The sequence below is a fragment of the Microplitis mediator genome, chromosome 7, assembly GCF_029852145.1.
Source record: "Microplitis mediator isolate UGA2020A chromosome 7, iyMicMedi2.1, whole genome shotgun sequence".
In the NCBI taxonomy this organism is placed as follows: domain Eukaryota; kingdom Metazoa; phylum Arthropoda; class Insecta; order Hymenoptera; family Braconidae; genus Microplitis; species Microplitis mediator.
Genome location: NC_079975.1, coordinates 27192248 through 27209319, shown reverse-complemented (window position 1 = coordinate 27209319; position 17072 = coordinate 27192248). Strand labels below are relative to the sequence as shown.

The 17072-nt window shown below is 32.4% G+C and overlaps 3 protein-coding genes, 1 long non-coding RNA gene and 1 other non-coding gene across 5 annotated transcripts; 3 read left to right on the top strand and 2 right to left on the bottom strand.

Moving 5' to 3' along the window:
* Positions 1 to 696: 696 nt before the first annotated feature.
* On the bottom strand, positions 697 to 16119 carry LOC130672033 (muscle-specific protein 20-like). The gene is made up of 5 exons (XM_057476229.1): positions 15962 to 16119; positions 11677 to 11758; positions 6597 to 6726; positions 1074 to 1194; positions 697 to 1002 (listed from the first exon to the last, which is right to left on the bottom strand). The coding sequence occupies exons 1-5, from the start codon at positions 15983 to 15985 to the stop codon at positions 811 to 813; spliced, it is 549 nt and encodes a 182-aa protein (XP_057332212.1). The 5' UTR covers positions 15986 to 16119; the 3' UTR covers positions 697 to 810.
* On the top strand, positions 2567 to 4029 carry LOC130672028 (uncharacterized). Its single transcript, XM_057476223.1, has 5 exons — positions 2567 to 2794; positions 2848 to 2914; positions 3002 to 3309; positions 3376 to 3506; positions 3573 to 4029. Exons 1-5 carry the CDS (start codon positions 2623 to 2625, stop codon positions 3774 to 3776), a joined length of 882 nt encoding a protein of 293 aa, XP_057332206.1. The 5' UTR covers positions 2567 to 2622; the 3' UTR covers positions 3777 to 4029.
* LOC130672041 (uncharacterized) lies at positions 7539 to 8871 on the top strand. Its single transcript, XR_008990611.1, has 3 exons — positions 7539 to 7854; positions 7954 to 8601; positions 8745 to 8871. It is a non-coding gene; the product is annotated as an uncharacterized LOC130672041 (long non-coding RNA).
* Positions 12018 to 12158, bottom strand: LOC130672550 (U4 spliceosomal RNA). The gene has a single exon (XR_008990731.1). It is a non-coding gene; the product is annotated as a U4 spliceosomal RNA (small nuclear RNA).
* Positions 13093 to 15107, top strand: LOC130672036 (myophilin). Its single transcript, XM_057476235.1, has 4 exons — positions 13093 to 13256; positions 14317 to 14516; positions 14591 to 14711; positions 14787 to 15107. Exons 1-4 carry the CDS (start codon positions 13251 to 13253, stop codon positions 14967 to 14969), a joined length of 510 nt encoding a protein of 169 aa, XP_057332218.1. The 5' UTR covers positions 13093 to 13250; the 3' UTR covers positions 14970 to 15107.
* Positions 16120 to 17072: the final 953 nt, after the last annotated feature.

Below are 17072 nucleotides of genomic sequence, written 5' to 3'. Positions count from 1 at the left end.
TATCGTCTAAAAAAAAGTCCAAACATTATTAGACGTCTGCTAACTTCAGTATCATCCCAGGCACATGGGTCTGGGATTGTTCTAGGATTCGAAAAATTTTTTTTCTCAAATATTTTTTATTATTTTGCATTGAAAGAACCTCAGAAATGATGTAAGATGATAATCAGAAGGTGGAAAGGTTTATGATAAAGGTTTTCAAGTATATTATTGTCGTGAAATTCTAAAGTAGTTGATGACTTGATTGAAGATGAAAATTTTTTAGCAATACTTATTTTAAATATTTGTTGTTATTTGTATGGATCGGATAGAAATCCAATAGTTATTAATAAAAATAAAGAAATGATTATGAGGTGAGTGATTTGCGCTGACGAGAGAGTTGAATTAGCGCGATTAAAGATTGAAAGTGGGGCGCAATGATGCGCGGTGCGGCCACTCCGGAGCGCTCCCCTTTCACGAGGCTCCCAGAAGAGCCAAGGAGTGATATCTCGCGATATACGCGAGTCACTTACACCTATATAAGTATGTATACTCATATATATATATATCACGTAATCCAAGGAGATAGTGACTTGTATCTGAAGCTGCTCTCCTGTTTCAGGGGGTCCCCAAGAACTGGCCTGCCCCACGATCTTGTCTACGTCGTTGCACCCACCTCGTGCTATTCCACGACCTTATCAATAAATAATAATTCAAAAATTTAAATCGTTTATTTACACATTTTTATTAATCGTATTTTTAACCTGACATTGTTAGAGAAAAAAAAAACATAAATCATATGACACACACAAGTTAAGTCTTTTGTTGTATAGTTTATTTTCCAAGAAGGATTTTTCTGCTGGCACCAAAGTTCTGTCCCGATTGAGTGGCTCCTTTGTTGGAACCAGCTTGCAGACCAATAACCGCTTCACCAGCTCTCAGCTGGTCTTCTGTGAAGAACCTTTTATTTTCTTCAGCTGGTTTTGGTCCCAAATATGGTCCACGCCATTCTGGATGCTTATAAGTCTATTCAAAAATTAACAAATTAATTAATCATTGATATAGAAATAACATTTAATTAATGACTGACAACTTACTGCGCGGCCGATAGCAAAAATCGTATTGGTAACTTGTGCGATATTTTTACGCTCCATTAAATCAACAGCTTGAAACAGGTCAACATCTGGTACTCCATACTTGACACATGCTTTTTGAAACCTGTTAAACGTAATGACAATTAAATATACATGCATATAAATAAAATAAAAATTGATGAAGATAATAATTATTACGAGTTAATATTTGTGAGATAAATTTTTATTAACTGAAAATTTATGATAAGAAAGCAAGACTAGACAGAAAAAAATTGATGTTAAGAAAAGCCAAACGAGAGTAAGCTCTTTGTTAGATCTGTTCGCCTGAGCCTATTCTTAGGTTAGTGACGCGCTTCTATTGTCTCAACATTAATTGGAAGATACTAATTAATACGGTGGGACACTAGTACTAACTTTACAGTACTCAGGAATAAGATAGAGAACAGTTAGGTCACTCAGAATGCTCAGAATCATCAGAATCTATTCGAGATGAGATTTCTGTCACAGAAATGACGTGTCGCGTATCCCAATGTAACAGGAGATTATGATAGTAAGATAAGGTATCGGTGTTTGTTTAAAAGTAAACTCAGGACCTTTAGCTGGAATTTTTGAAATTCCTCGAATTGTTGGGGCTTCTTCCAGTAGCTGAGTTCCTGGTTGTCAGCGCGTCTGCCGCATATGAGCACCCGCTTAAGGAGTATCGTGGTGTGATGTTGCCAGCACAATTTAATTGTACACACGTGTAACTCGAGTGTGCTCTTGTGTCTTATATTTAGCGGTTTATTTCTCACAGACAGAGGCCATAACAGGGAGCTCTTGTATCTCAAGGTGCTCAAGATATAAGGAATATAACGATCCTTGGAATTATTAATACGGTAATATACGGTATTATCTTTATTCTAGCATTACATGGATGATGATGATAGAATTGGGCGATCAGTAAATGAGGAAAGACGGTACTTAGAAAGCCCCATGGGAGCAGAGAAACATGAAGAGACGCGAGCTTATTTCGTCTGTCCATTTATATATTTTTTTTCTTATTCTAACCAACGATTCTTTAAATATTTTTTGGTTGGAGTTTGTTGTCGGACATCTGGGTCTGGATGAGTGTCCAGCTAAGACACGGGATCTACTTGTTCTTGTGTTATGATACTCGTGTCAAAAGGGAGCCATGCGGAGTGGCCGCGTTGCGCATCCTCGACCCCTCTCTCACTCTTTTTCTTATAAAGACAATTGTCCTCTTTTTTATCAAAGAGAATTTTTTAAAAAATTTACTACGTAATTTTAATTAAACACTATTATTGAGGCAATTAAATTAAATGAAAATTTTTACAGGCTTATCATTGTAGTTGTATAGTAAAATAATAACAAGTCAATAAATCATCATTAGTAGAATGATAAATTTTTTATAAATTATTAAACAAATATATGACAAAACACTTGTCTGTATTGTCACTAGAATCTTATCATAGACAATTATTATTATTATTCTGATTCGCGATGGATGTATATAAGCGACAAAAAATAATAAAACCCAGATATCATTTTTAAAATGAAGATTTTAATAAAGATATTAATTATTTCAACTATTGTTACTTTGAGTAAAAGTTGTGCTGTTTTATACACAAATAGAGTTGAAAAAAAAAGTAACAATGTTAATTTATCAGCATGGACAGTGTTGATAAATAAAAATCCATTCGTTCTCAAAAGTTTAGAATCATCAGGTAAGATATATATTTATATTTAAACATTTTTATATGACTCTACTGTATTTTAGATTTGGATTATGGATCTCTTGTCCATCCTCAAGCTGTTCTTACATTAAACACATCTATATTAAATAAGTAAAACATATAAAATTCTATATTTAACAAATTGCGTGATTAGCTGCATAATTATTAATAAGAAAATGTAATAAATTTAATTTTTAGACCTAAAACAAAGTACACGTGTATTGGGGGTTGTTGGGTATTACAAGCTGCTTGGAAAATAAATATAAATAATTGTCAGATTCGTAAATTTTCTAAAATAATCAATGGACGGATTAATGATACATCTTCTGCACACAGCAAATATAATAGCTATGCAATTATAATTCTCCGAAGTCCGTTTGATTTAAATAACAAAATGAGTGTCATCAATTTAGCCAAAAGTGATAATACAAATGATTATAGCAATTGTTATTTCTATGCTAAGACAAAATTAATCGTAAATGAAAATAATCATAAGAAAGATAAAAGTAAATAATTTTTTGCTCATGACGAGATAATTCATCCAATTTATTTAATTTAAATATTTTTTGTAGTTACGCTGATAGCTCCGTACAGAGCACAATTGATTAATGACTCTGCACGTATATTAAAATATGATGGTGTTAATTATACGCACGTTGCAGAAAATAATCTAGATATTAAAGAGAGTAAAGTGATATTTTTGGTGAGTTAAATAAAAATAATATATAATGAGAGATAATAAATTTGATTTTATTTATAAATTCTTAAGGCAAATTATCGAGCTAGTCCATTGGTGTGTCAGCGAAATGATTCTGATGATTATGCACAGATTGGATTTTTCAATATTTATAGAGATGCTAATAAACCGTTTAACGAACAAAGATGGGAATCTTTCATCAATATTACTTCCGCTCATGATGAAATATATAATATATTGACTAAGGATCTTATTCCTGCTCCAAAAGGATATTAGGATATACTATAGTAATAATGATAAAGGCCTTAATTACAAAAAAATTAAAAAAATTTTTTTTTATATGAATATTAATTTTTTTTGCAATATGATATAAATAAGCATAATTATTTGAAAGCGATAATACTTTTACTAATATTGACAATGTAAAATAACCTCGTGCGTCATTATTTAAGACAATAAATTGTTTAATTATGTCCAATTATTTTGCATAATCTTTTGGTATTTAACGACCTGATTGTAAAAAAAATGGATTTTCGTATCTAATAATACTCTTCACACTTGTCCAAATTAAACAAAAAAAGATAAAATTAAGATTTATAGCGACAATCACTAATGCAAATACTGCTTCAACACGAATAACTGATACTTTATAAAATGGGCTCCTGACATGATTTTTAAATTAGATACTCGCCGGACTACAAAAGTATACTTTACATCTCATCAATAAAATGCAACTAATTATTATAAAAGTTTTAATAATACTTATGACTGTTTCAATCAGTAAATGCTGTTTTACAACGACTGTTAATGAAACTGAAAAAATAATTGACACCATATTTCCATGGACCGTAATGATGTATCGTAATTTATCTGAATCATATAAAATTCCAGAGGGAAAGTGTAAGTATAAAATATTATTTTTATCTATCTTTCAATAATTTTTCTTTAAATTTTATTTTATAGATTTACATTATGGTTCGCTTATTCATCCGCAAGCGGTTTTAACGCAAACGATGCCGTCACTAACGAAGTAATTAAATTACTTGTTAACTAATTAACAGTAGCCGATAATTTAATATTTTTAATGAAATATTTATTAATTACAGTTATTATAAGGAATACATTTGCTACAGTGGTTGTAACTTTTCAATTGAATCGAGCAGTGGTTGCCAAAATCGAACAGTATCAAATATAACTGACGTACAGTCTGATAACCATCAGGGCTCGGTTGATTACATAATTATGATTCTCGAGAAACCTTTTTATTTATATTACAAATTAAATACTATTAGTTTAGCTAAGAATACAGACAATATTAACTATGGAAAATGTCATGTTTATGCTGTTGAAATTTTTGTCAATAATAAAAATGAGTTACTGAGAGGTATAATTATTATTATTTATTATCATTGTAAACGGTAAAAATAATTTATTATTTAATTGATTCTAGTGCTCATGATGGCTCCATACAGAGTTAGAGTTAAAAATGCAACAGCTAGATTTCTTAAATCTGATGGACATTATAGCGATATCAATAACAGACAAGTTAAAGTTGGATTTGAAAATTATATAATACCGCAAACGGTAATTCAAAATTTATTTATTTAATTAAATAAAAAAAAAATTAATTTACATTATGACTATTTACAGGAATTTCGAGGGAGTCCAGTTGTCTGCCTACGACGTGGTAGCAGAAGAAATTATTTACAAATTGGGCTTTTGAATGTTAATATTACAAGAATAAATGGAAAAGTATCGGGTACTCGTGTATCTCAATCGTTTGTCAATTTAACTTCAGTGCATGACAATATTTATAGAAAATTGAATGACTATTTTTTAAATGAAAAATTGATTTGAATTAATTAACAATATGATTAATTTAAATTCTGATGAAATAAAAACATTTATTTAAAATTAAATTAAAGTGTCAGTATCACCTATAATGTAATTATCGTTTTTTCGAAATTTTGGTAGTGACTATAATTATTTATGATACTAATAAATCACATATTAGCTAATCTTTTTGACGTAGGTACATATGTACTGTGTTTGTGGAGCGTGGATATAAGAGTAAAAAAACACTTGGATAAACAAGAAAACATCAAATACCAGAAAGCATCCAAATGAATATAGCAATAGGATTTATAATACCAGAGACAAATTTTAACAGATATTAAGACTTTTAAGCCACCTCCTCACTCGTTGATATTTAATCAGGATTGTAGCATAGTGCTAAAGGCAATCGCCCGTTAGAAAACCTCATTAATATTTTTTTTTTTAATTGGTACGAAATTTCTAATCTACCCCAAACTCTAATAAGAATACATACTCACATACATTTTTTTATCATTTTTTTTAAGATTTATCTTTGTGGCAGTGCATGATATATATTTTTTTTTTATATATCTACCCATGTATACCCACGCACGAGAAACGTCAATAACCTGAACGAAAGTGAAAACGCGTTATAAATAAGCGATGGTCCCGACCTCGGACTTTGTCGGTGCTTCTCTATCAGGATTTAATAAACGAACAAGAGCTCGACGTTCTTTCGCGTCTTTGTGCTCCAAATCCTCGTACTCGAGTTTTCGATCTAGAGCGTTTCTTGCACCACGATTCGACTACTCGTTACCACTCATATAAAAATAATAATTATAGTTATCGATTAGATATTAGATGTTGGATAGGTTAGCAATCGATTAGAATGAGAAAGGATTGAGCTATTAAGTATTAGTTTGTTGATGCCGTTTTACAGGTAAAAAGCGATCGCAATAAGCGACTGGTCGATTGATCGCACATAAGCTATGAAATCGAGAAAAGAAATAGGTGGTTAGTTGGCCTGACAAAACACTGTCGATTGCGTAAAGTCGAATATAGATCAGGCGAGCATAAACGCGGGCTGCTCTTTATCACAAAAATAATAATAATACCACGCAGCGTTGCGTTATATTTACTTTTGTAGATTTATTGGAAAAAAAAAATAAACTTTTTCATGGGGAGATAATAAATGTTAAGCAGTATTTTCAGTCATTTTAACAATTGTTATTTGTTTTTTATTTGTTATTTAACATTTGTAATATTGAGTAGTTAACTTACTGGTTGAGATTGTCCATCATTTTGTAGTCACCGCCTGAGGTATTGATCTTGGTGATTATTCCAGGCTTTAGACGGTTCATTAGCTTACAGAAGATTATTCCATCTCTTAGAGCATCTTCGTAGGCAACACCTGTTTATTGTTATCAATAATAAAATTGTTTTTTATTGTATTATAAAATGGGAGCATTATAAAATCAATTGGCTTGCAGTTCGACGACTGAAAAGAATGTCTCGATACACGAACGAACCAGGAACGCATAAATCGTGCTTTATCATGTTTCTTTATCTTTTTTTTTTGTTATTATTATCATCAAAAGCTTGACATGAAAGAGAGCAAGACAGTGATACGTTTAGATTGATTGAGTGTGACAAAGAGAGAACGAATAAGATATAAACGCGCCGGCGTCGATTATCAAACTCCCCCTCTGCGGTATTGACGCCTGAGCACTTTGTTCATTTTTAAACTCTACTCATTCTATCTATCGCGACTCGGAATTTTTTTTCTCTATTACATGATTCTACTCGGCATTTCTAACCCCCGTATCCTGGGGGAGAATCCAAGCAGAAGGTAAAAGTCCCTTGGGACGTTGTGGAAGTTGATAAAAGTATAAAGGACAAACGAGGAAAATAGTGTATCGAAGGAACTCGAGTACCAGCACGCATTCATGTAGTCCCATTATCCCAAGAGGGAGTCCAAGGGAGCATGGAATTTTTTTCATAACCGCAGTTTAAAGAAATGCTCCCATTCGTGTCTTGTACTATTTCTCAGAAGGTTAACAATTTTTTTTTCCCAACGACGTTCCGGGTTTACGGAGCAGTAATATGTCGCATCAAAGATAGCAAATGTCGGTGAGGTTTTAAAAAGTCACGGAGCTGTTTTAGTCGTCACTCGACGCCATTCGAAAGACGCACCGCATCTCCAACACCCAGGAGTACAGTTATCCCGTGGAGGTTAATCTCTACCTTTTTATTTTTTACTCGTGTTTTTATTATTTTTTTTTCTTTTTTATTATCACCATCTCCGTCTGATTAATTTAATCTACGCTACATTTTCAAATCCAGAGTGGAAAAAAAAACATACATATACATATATATATGAAATGACGAGATGCCCGGTGAATATACTATTCAAATGAACCAGGCGATTATACAATTAAATGTTTTATTATATATGTTGGATCGAAATTGACCTGAAAAATATGCGGATGCTATAAATATAAAAGTTCATCGTATATTAAGGGAGCATACATGATACCGGGTATGTTTATTTTATTATATACATATATGTGTTGTGGCTTCTTTACTATACATAAAATAAAATCAATACTAGCTATAATATAAATATATATGTATGTAGGATATATTTGTGGATATTTGGGAAAGCAAGATTTGTTATATATGTAGGAGTATAAGTAAATATTTGAGTGGCCTGTAAGGTCATTGGACTAGGATAAATAGCCATCTGCCATCTATTCGCAAAACTACTAGCCTGATCCTGCAAGGACGCTCTATCACGTGGTTCCAAATTACCGGGGAAGATGCGTGACGGATATTTAATGAACGAAATTTTGGGTTATACCTTGTAATAGGAGCACCATGACAACCATTATATCAGAAGAGAGTCAAGAGTAAAGAGCAAGAGAGAAAGCTCAAGTATTTTATCCTTCGGACGAATCTGCTTGCCTAATACAAACCTGGTCGTAGTTCGGCGTTCCCAATTGACGAGTTATTGACAGCCGATCGAATATTCACTGGAAGAGTATATCTGATGAGCGTCAAGCAAAAATCCTTTTGGAATTAATTGGTTTCGCGGATTATACTGGTTAAGCTATCGTGTATATATGTATGGACAATTTATAAGAAAATATATTGGGGGTTGCAACCAAATGGCGCTCATACGACATCAGGAACTTATTAGTTCGCAGGAAGTCTATTTCCGGGTACCGTGCCCAGGTATCAGGACTTTATTTATACATGAGTGTGCTCCAATTGTTATTATATTAGGGTAAGTATGAATACTTTACCACACAAGGCTCATCATTTATTTTTTTTATACTAGGGTCTTATAGGAATCTTGAAGCTTTTCTAATATTCAAATTTATTACTCAGTCACTTGCGCTGTCAAAGTATTATTTTTTTTTTTTTAAGTCTACCTAGTGGCTGAGATCAATGAACATCAGCCTCTTGCTCAACCAGAGATGAATTATAAACAATTGATGTGATCCTGGTAGTTACAAAGAGCTATGAAATGCCGTAAAAGGAAGGAGGTGACAGGAAATCTATATCCTAGAAATAATTCGTACTTGCGAAGTTACTAAAATCATTTTATCAAATAGAATAATTGTCATTTTGATGATAATTTATTCTGTACCCAAATTATTTATAATTTTTTAAATATAAATACATTTGAAACAAAGAAAAATTTGCATTAATTAGACAATGATATAATTATATTAACTAAAATCTGTTTTTGTTTTTTATCTAAAAAGCTGCGTCTGCGTGAGTCTGGTATTGATTAAACGTCAAACTCGCGTCATAAAGACGTCAAAGACACGATTTTCATCAGGACAACATCCTGCACGAAAATTTACGACTTTTCCTAAAGCAACAGGTTATATATGTATATGAATGCACACAGATATAGATATATTTGTATCTTAAATCGCTGGGGTTTAAAAGCTAGCCTAATATTCTGTTTGTAAGGAAGTAAACGCGGTTGGCGGTAGTATTGCTATGACGTAAACCTGTTGCGCAAGCTCGTAAATTTTCCCCGGGGCTGTAATCCTGGTAGGCTTGTCTCAAAGTGACGTCATTGACGAATTCGTGACGAGAATTTGGCGTCTTCAAGTATTGTTCCGTCTTCATTATCGTTAACTATTGATCGAAATAGTATCTTGACCAGTGCCAGGTGACCAACAACGATTGAAAGCATCCCAAACTGATAATAGACAATACAGTAATACTGTATATGCTCGCAGCTGTACCTATTGCTCATATAGCATGTATACAGTACAAGCAGAAACAGCTGCGATCATGGTTAAAGTAATGCCATTCGATCAGGGGCGCGTTCTCGATGTCGTTCAGGGTGGGTAAATTTGTGGGTGGGTAGTTAGGATAACAAACCCTATAAATCCCTCAAACGTCTGCTAGTTCCCTGGTGCAGCAGGAAGCCTTGCGCCGTCGTGACGGACGGATGACTGACGTCTCGATACGACAAATGACAGTGTTTGCTTTCCAAGAGCTTCATTGTATTGCTTTGACATCGTCTTACCACACTAGATCGAAGGTTCACCGTGGGCTGTGAGCTCTCGGGATAGAAGACGGGAATAAGGAAAAATAAAAAAAAAAAACAGATGAATTACTACTGTGCTTTTACTATGTATCCCTGATACACTAGCGTCCCTGCAACGTAACATGATGAACGAGTGACGGCAAATCGATATCCTCAACATTTCGTCCAGTACTGAATGGAATCTTAGACACTTATCAAGATGCATAGGTCAATGGTTGATACATTCTTTTATTGGTTGGTCAGTGAGCACGAGGAGACAAAAAAAACATTGGTATTTTTAAGCTCGGCAGGTGGAACTGGCGTTGCGAGCAACCAGGCGAATACTCGGTGGCGAAAGCTTGCGAAAATCCCTACCAATCTCCAACCGAGATGAGATTTGGCTCAAGTTGATAAAATGGTTGGTGATAGTGATGCTGCTACTGCGGTTGTTGGTTCGCGAGTAGTGATGGCTACAGTTAGCGGTGGTACATATCTGTTAGTGTAAGAGGGGATCGCGTGGGTGAGTGGGGGTTGGTTTCTACGTTTGGCCACCTCCACGGCGTCCTCTCTTGCACCAGGATGACAGTCGCAGGTGGAGGCTCGATGATATTACAAACCTCGTTGACAAATGTCTTAGAGTGCCAAGATTATAAATGTCTTCAATTATGTATGTATTATATAAATAAATTTTCAAGAAAATAATATTCAAGGCTGGTAATTTGGATAATATATTATGACTTTGACGTTATCGCTCTTGTCATGTAAATCATTTTTTGATATCAAAGAAGATGTTGTTGTCAGGCATAAATATTTTTACACGTAGTTTACTATATGAATAAAAATAAAAGATTTAGTTGCGTCGACGCGTGGCGTATTTGCAAAATCAGGATTGTATGTGTCGGCAATATACTTTAGTGATGCTTAATCTACTACCACGACCCCAATATACGGCGCACTAGAATAGTACTATCTATAGGGTTGGTATTGAATCCAGACATACAACTCACAGTGATGTTACGCCCTCGTCGTGACGTAACAGAGCGCGCGTTTTCCCAGGATAACACGAGAATCAGAAAGCGAAAGCCACCCTACAATTTGACTTTCAACTAAAGGGAATCAAGGAACTAGCTAACCTATCTATGTAGTCTACAGAAAGTCCGTTGACGTGTGAGCTACGTAGACGATCGATTACCGTAAAAATACTGACCCACCTCACTAGTTTAACCTTTGCGACGTCACGCACCCCAAAATCCCGATCCGGAACACATATGTGTGCAGGAAAGGATTCGCGGGTTGATAAAAAAAAAAAAAAGAAACTAGTGTGCACGGGGTTAATCGCACGTAGATGTCAAAGACTTGCGGACCCTTGCCACCTCTGTTGAACAGGAAATTATGACATGAGGGTTGAATAGTATCGTGCTAGGTTTGGGATGTTCGGGGGGTTTAAATTGTTATCCTGATTCTGTACAACGGGATATCAATGCGTCGATGACTCCTAAATGATTCTGAAGGGCTTGCAGCGATTTTTTCACCCCTAAATATCAGGATATCATATATAGGTAGCTGTAATTTCAGCTAGGGGTTGAAGTAGGATATTGATCGTGCCACACGTTGCTATTGTTTGATTGCAGCTGCTCTCTTTACTTTTATATATAAATATATAGATATATTGTATGAGGTAATATAAGGAGTGGATATATATATTTACTATATAGTTACTACTCGCGTACTACTCATGAGTTCCTGGTTTCTCCGCCAATTGATGTTTAGACAATTTTCAAATAATTACGTCTATGCGTTATCACTTACCGGGTGGAAACCTCTCACCGATAACTTGTTCAATCCATTTCTGCGCCTCAGTTTCCTGTTCCGGCTCACGCTTTCCAGCCACCTTTAAAATAAGACAAATAAATTTAAAGTTATAAATCTAGTGGTTATAATTTATTGAACCTTTTTTATACGAGGTCGCTTTTATTATTTTTTTGACGTCATTGCGTGGGAGATAACTCATCATTCAACACCTAAATAACTTTGTTATTCTTACGTAATTTTTATTCATGATTGTGTTTACTTGGTTTAGTAATTATTTTTATAATAAAACTGTGGTAGGGTAATAGTGAATAATAATTTATTTTAAATATATTTATCAGTTTCCGCAGAAACTTTCAAAAATTGCCTTAGCCGATGGTATTTCACATCGTCTTGGCGGGGTATTGGTAAAAGTTTTCAACTAGCAATAATCGCACCTCGGTAGAACCTCATTGGTTACGATATCGCCACTGCGCAAAGCTGATTAGACGTTGCACAATTTTGGACTTTAACAACTCAATTACAAGTCTGAGCGAACGAAAATTATTAGACTATTCTGGACATCTAGTGGCAGGTCAATGAACTTTATTTTTTTAAATAGATCATCGAGCTTTGAAATGTAAGAAAAAAAAAAAATTTTTTTTCTTATTTAAAACTTTATTTTATTTCGAATAAAACAATCTGTTTACTATTATAAATGTCTCGCTATTTATTCAAGTCAAAAACTTATTTTATGAAGACAAAATAAAATAATATAATAATAATAACTTTTAATTTCTTAACATCTGTGAATAATAATTTAAATGATTAAAAAAAAAATGTACCAGAAATACATTTGAAAAAAATTTTTATCCAGTAATTATTAAAAATAAATTTATCCTTTAATGCTAAAATAATTTTTTTTTATAAATAAAAATATAAATAAAGCGATGGTGTCAGTATTACATCAAATGGCATAAATCCAAAGATTTATTATTATTTAGTTGTTGTCAACTAATTGATTCTCTACTAAAAAATGTCACAGTCTAATGGGTTTCAATTATGAGAATGTCATTGACTTATAAGCTATCAGATTCAAGAAAAAAAATTATAAATGTAACTAAAGATATTTATAAAAGCGAATAAGTTAAGTAGGGGTAGCCAGTGATGTATCTATGAGATATAAAAAATAAAAATGATGTAATCTCTCCAGAGTAAGAGAGTAAATAAGGATGAGGATGATTGGTGTGTTTCTAGTCTGGTCTAGTATCTAATAACTGGTAACTTGTGCTGAGAGAGTGAGGGTATAGGAGTAGGAATAGGAAAAAGATACAGGAGATAGGAGATAGGAGAAATACCTAGTGGGAATGATGCCAAAGTGTGCTCACTACACGGTTCGTCAAAATCCGTTAGTTTAAAAGCTCTGGAGTAGAGGGGATACTGGCATATAGCGTCGCGACGTCCGGCGTCTGAGTTAGTTCCTACTCAAGACAACTGCCACAGTTCAAAAGTCATCCGCATCGCGATATTATTTATTTTCATAAAAAGTTTATTTATTTTATTCATTTTTATCTGTTTTTACACCAACTATTGAAATGCCGGTATGTTTATTTTATATGCTAATAAGTTAAATAATTTAATTATTTAGATTTTTAAAATTTAAGTGTGAGAAAAATTTTCAATGGGTGTTGAGTGTTACAATTTTATTTCTCTTGTTCATTTTCAGTTAAATCTCGTTAACATTTCTTTGTTTTTATTGAAATTATAAATTGAATGTAAAAAGTTAAAAATAAATTTAATTCGCTCAAGTTATGATTTAGACGATTGTCATTTTAATTAATTTTTGCATAAATGAGTTCACTCTTTAGCTGAAATTAGACTTCCGGAATAACGATAAATATAAAGGGAGAAAGATAGATAACATATATAATATTAAATAAGCTCAGCCATCTGCACACCATCTAACACGCTTTTTAGTAGTTAAGCTCAAAATAACGCGTCTTTTAAAATTCCAGTCTGGAATATTTTTTTTTCTTTTTTTATGACAAAATATCCTAAATATAAATGTTATAAAATAATAAAGCGTTAAATTTATTGGTCACGGTCGATATAAATATTTATTGGCCAACATTAATAATTTGGACGTTTTGACCTAAAATAATGCTGATGCCAAAATGATATTTGGTAATAGTCAAAATACGTGTTTTATATTATGTATTTTGTATTATTGTCTATTAAATTACAAAATAAAATATTTATATTATAAGTATAAAAATATATATATATTTATAAGAACGTATAAATGATGATGATTGTATGAAAGTTTATAAATAATTATTTATCGCACAAGCTTTGCGGATTTACGTCATAGGTATAAGTTACGCGCGCGAGTATATTATCGCGGATTTGTAACCGAACAAAAAATAGTAGCAGCTTAATAACGAATGCGATAAAAAGATTAACTGCTTAACAGGTTGACCAATAAAATTTATTGGATTGAGTAAATATTTATTTTTATGAAAAACATTTCTAACGCTTGATAACAGCTGCGGATTTATTTTCAAGTCTTGATATATATATTTTTTTTTCTTTTTTTAAGTGCTGCGGAGTAGGGAAAATATATATGTCATGTTAATTTTATTAACGAATATTTATTTTTAGGCACGTAATAAGGAACAAGAAGCCGAAGTTTTGGAGTGGATCGAAGCCGTTCTTGGTGAAAAATTACCCAAAGGAGATTATGAAGATATTTTGAAAGACGGCGTTATTCTTTGCCAGTTAATTAATAAAATAGCTCCGAATTCAGTCAAAAAAATCCAAACCAAGGGTACTAATTTCCAACTGATGGAAAACGTTCAGAGGTATTTCAATTATTTATGAAAAAAAAAATTTATTTATTTGATAATTAACGAAAAAATAAAAAAAAATTGGATAGGTTCCAAGCAGCTATTAAAAATTACGGAGTACCACAGGAAGAGATTTTCCAAACTGCAGATTTATTTGAGAGACGTAACATCCCTCAAGTAACTCTTTGTCTTTACGCACTTGGAAGAATTGTAATTATATAATAATTTAATTATGTATTTATCATATTAATTTGAGATAAAATATAATAAACTAATTTTATTTAGACACAAAAACATCCTGAATACACTGGACCAAGATTGGGACCGAAAATGGCCGATAAAAATGAAAGAACATTCACTGAAGATCAATTGAGAGCCAGCGAAGGTCAACTTAATCTTCAAATGGGTTTCAATAAAGGAGCTAGTCAATCTGGACATGGAGGATTCGGAAATACAAGACACATGTAATTTTTTTTTTATATAATATATGAATGTTAAATTTGTAAACATTTATAATAATTATTATTCAATATACAATATGTCATATTTTTCTAACATGTAAACATCATAACAATTTAACAGTAAAATAAAAAAAATAAATAACAATTCTACAGAATGTAAATTATTTTTTAAATGTTTAAATAATTAATAAAAATATAAAATCCATTTTTTAAGTTAAATTAGTTGAATATTTTGAAGTAAATATATAAAAATAGAATCATTAGAGGCGTGTGTCTTTCAACGCGAGTACAGCAACGACAATACAGCCTCGTGTGTCACTCAGCGAGATATAGACAAGATGTTTTTGAGAAAAAAAATTTATTTTTAATTTGTGAATATTTTGAAAAAGAGTAGTGGCGGATTATAAAAATAAAAATGTATCGTAATTTAATTTACTCGTGTGCTGATGCGACGCTTTGGCATCGGTTATAATAATACGTTAACGGAGAAAACTATTTCTGGATCCATTCGTGACGGTTATTTTTCGTGGACGAGATGCGATTACTCTGGATCAGGTCATGGCTTCGTTACAATTTTCAACAAATTACATATCAAGGTCATACTATATTTAATAACCTCATTTACTCTTTTAATTGTTTACATTCTCAGTTAAAGTTATAAAATTATTATTTTTAATTAACGGATTTTGAAATACTTTGGTTTTTAAGAAAATTAAAATAAACCAAAGTAATTTTTTTTAATCTGGCAAATAAATATTCGAAATTAATGAATAAGTAAAAAGTATTTATTAGAAACTACATATTTTAACTAAAAATATGACGGTAATTGTGTTTAGAAATTTTTTTTGAAATTAAAATAAGATGCGCACGCATTGTAATGTTTATACTGTCAAACGCAGCTGATCGCTGACATTTAACAGCTTACTTGATTGTACGTCAAAACAAAACTTGAATAATACGAAAATTAATGTTTTTTTTTTATAAAAAAAGTATACTTACTTGCCACAAAGGACGTCCAGGCATAACGAAAAATAATAAGTTAACTGTTAACACGAAATATTTAGTATTGGAAACGTTTTAGATTATACTGTGAGCGCAAGCAGAGAAAAAGTGTCGAGCAGCTCCGGTTCGTTGCGTGGTATATATCCATTTCATGGATTACACGGGTATTTGTGTGAATTTGCGTAGGCGCCTTTCTATATATGGATCACTTACTCATCCATTTTATAATAAACAAACATTGCATATATATATATTTAAGAATTCCTAAATATAATATACTCAGGTATTTATAATCAACTAACTTTAGTACTTTCAAAAATATTTTCCGAATCCTTGTTGCATTACTAAATTTTAGGTCTATTTTGTTGAACAAGTGGTTTAAAAAAATTTATCTGAGGCAGTAAGAAGAGCAGAGGATGGAAAACCTGGAACATGGCAATGGGTTATTTTAAACTGTAGGTATTTTGTGGAAAAAGGTTGAGGTTTGAAATCAGAGGTGACGATAAATCCTTAAGCGCGTATATTCAAACGCACGCTCAGTGAATAATTTTTGTAAGGCGCGAGTTGTCTGCGGCTGAGGATGATCCAATGGGTTGCGTCGGCACGCGGCGCCGTGGTTCACACCTAACAGGAGTTTATAATCTTTCAGAAGCAATACTTAGTTATATTAGTTTTATTGTTAGTGAATGGATACACATAAGCTGTTCCTATACCACGGACTTATAGCACCGATGTAACCAAATACCTGCTTCCATCGGCTAGAAATTGGGCTCGAGCAATCAGCAAGTTATCCCATCGCAATGAAATAAATTTTATTGCAAAGCTTCGAGTCTCTACTTTCAGATGCTTTAAATTAATTTGTCGAAAATGTATTTTCTGATTACAAGATCAGAAGTTAATAGATGTGCTCGGTGTAATTAATTGTTATTTTTTAATTATTTATGGAGAAATTAAACTGAGGAGTTTAAAATTACAAGTATTGGATAATGATCATTCAATTTTTAGTAATTTTCTATCTATTATTCGAGGAACGATATCCTGAGAAAACAGTTTATTTTATTCAATCAAATAGATTTACATATAAAACAATATTGTCAAAAAACATTAA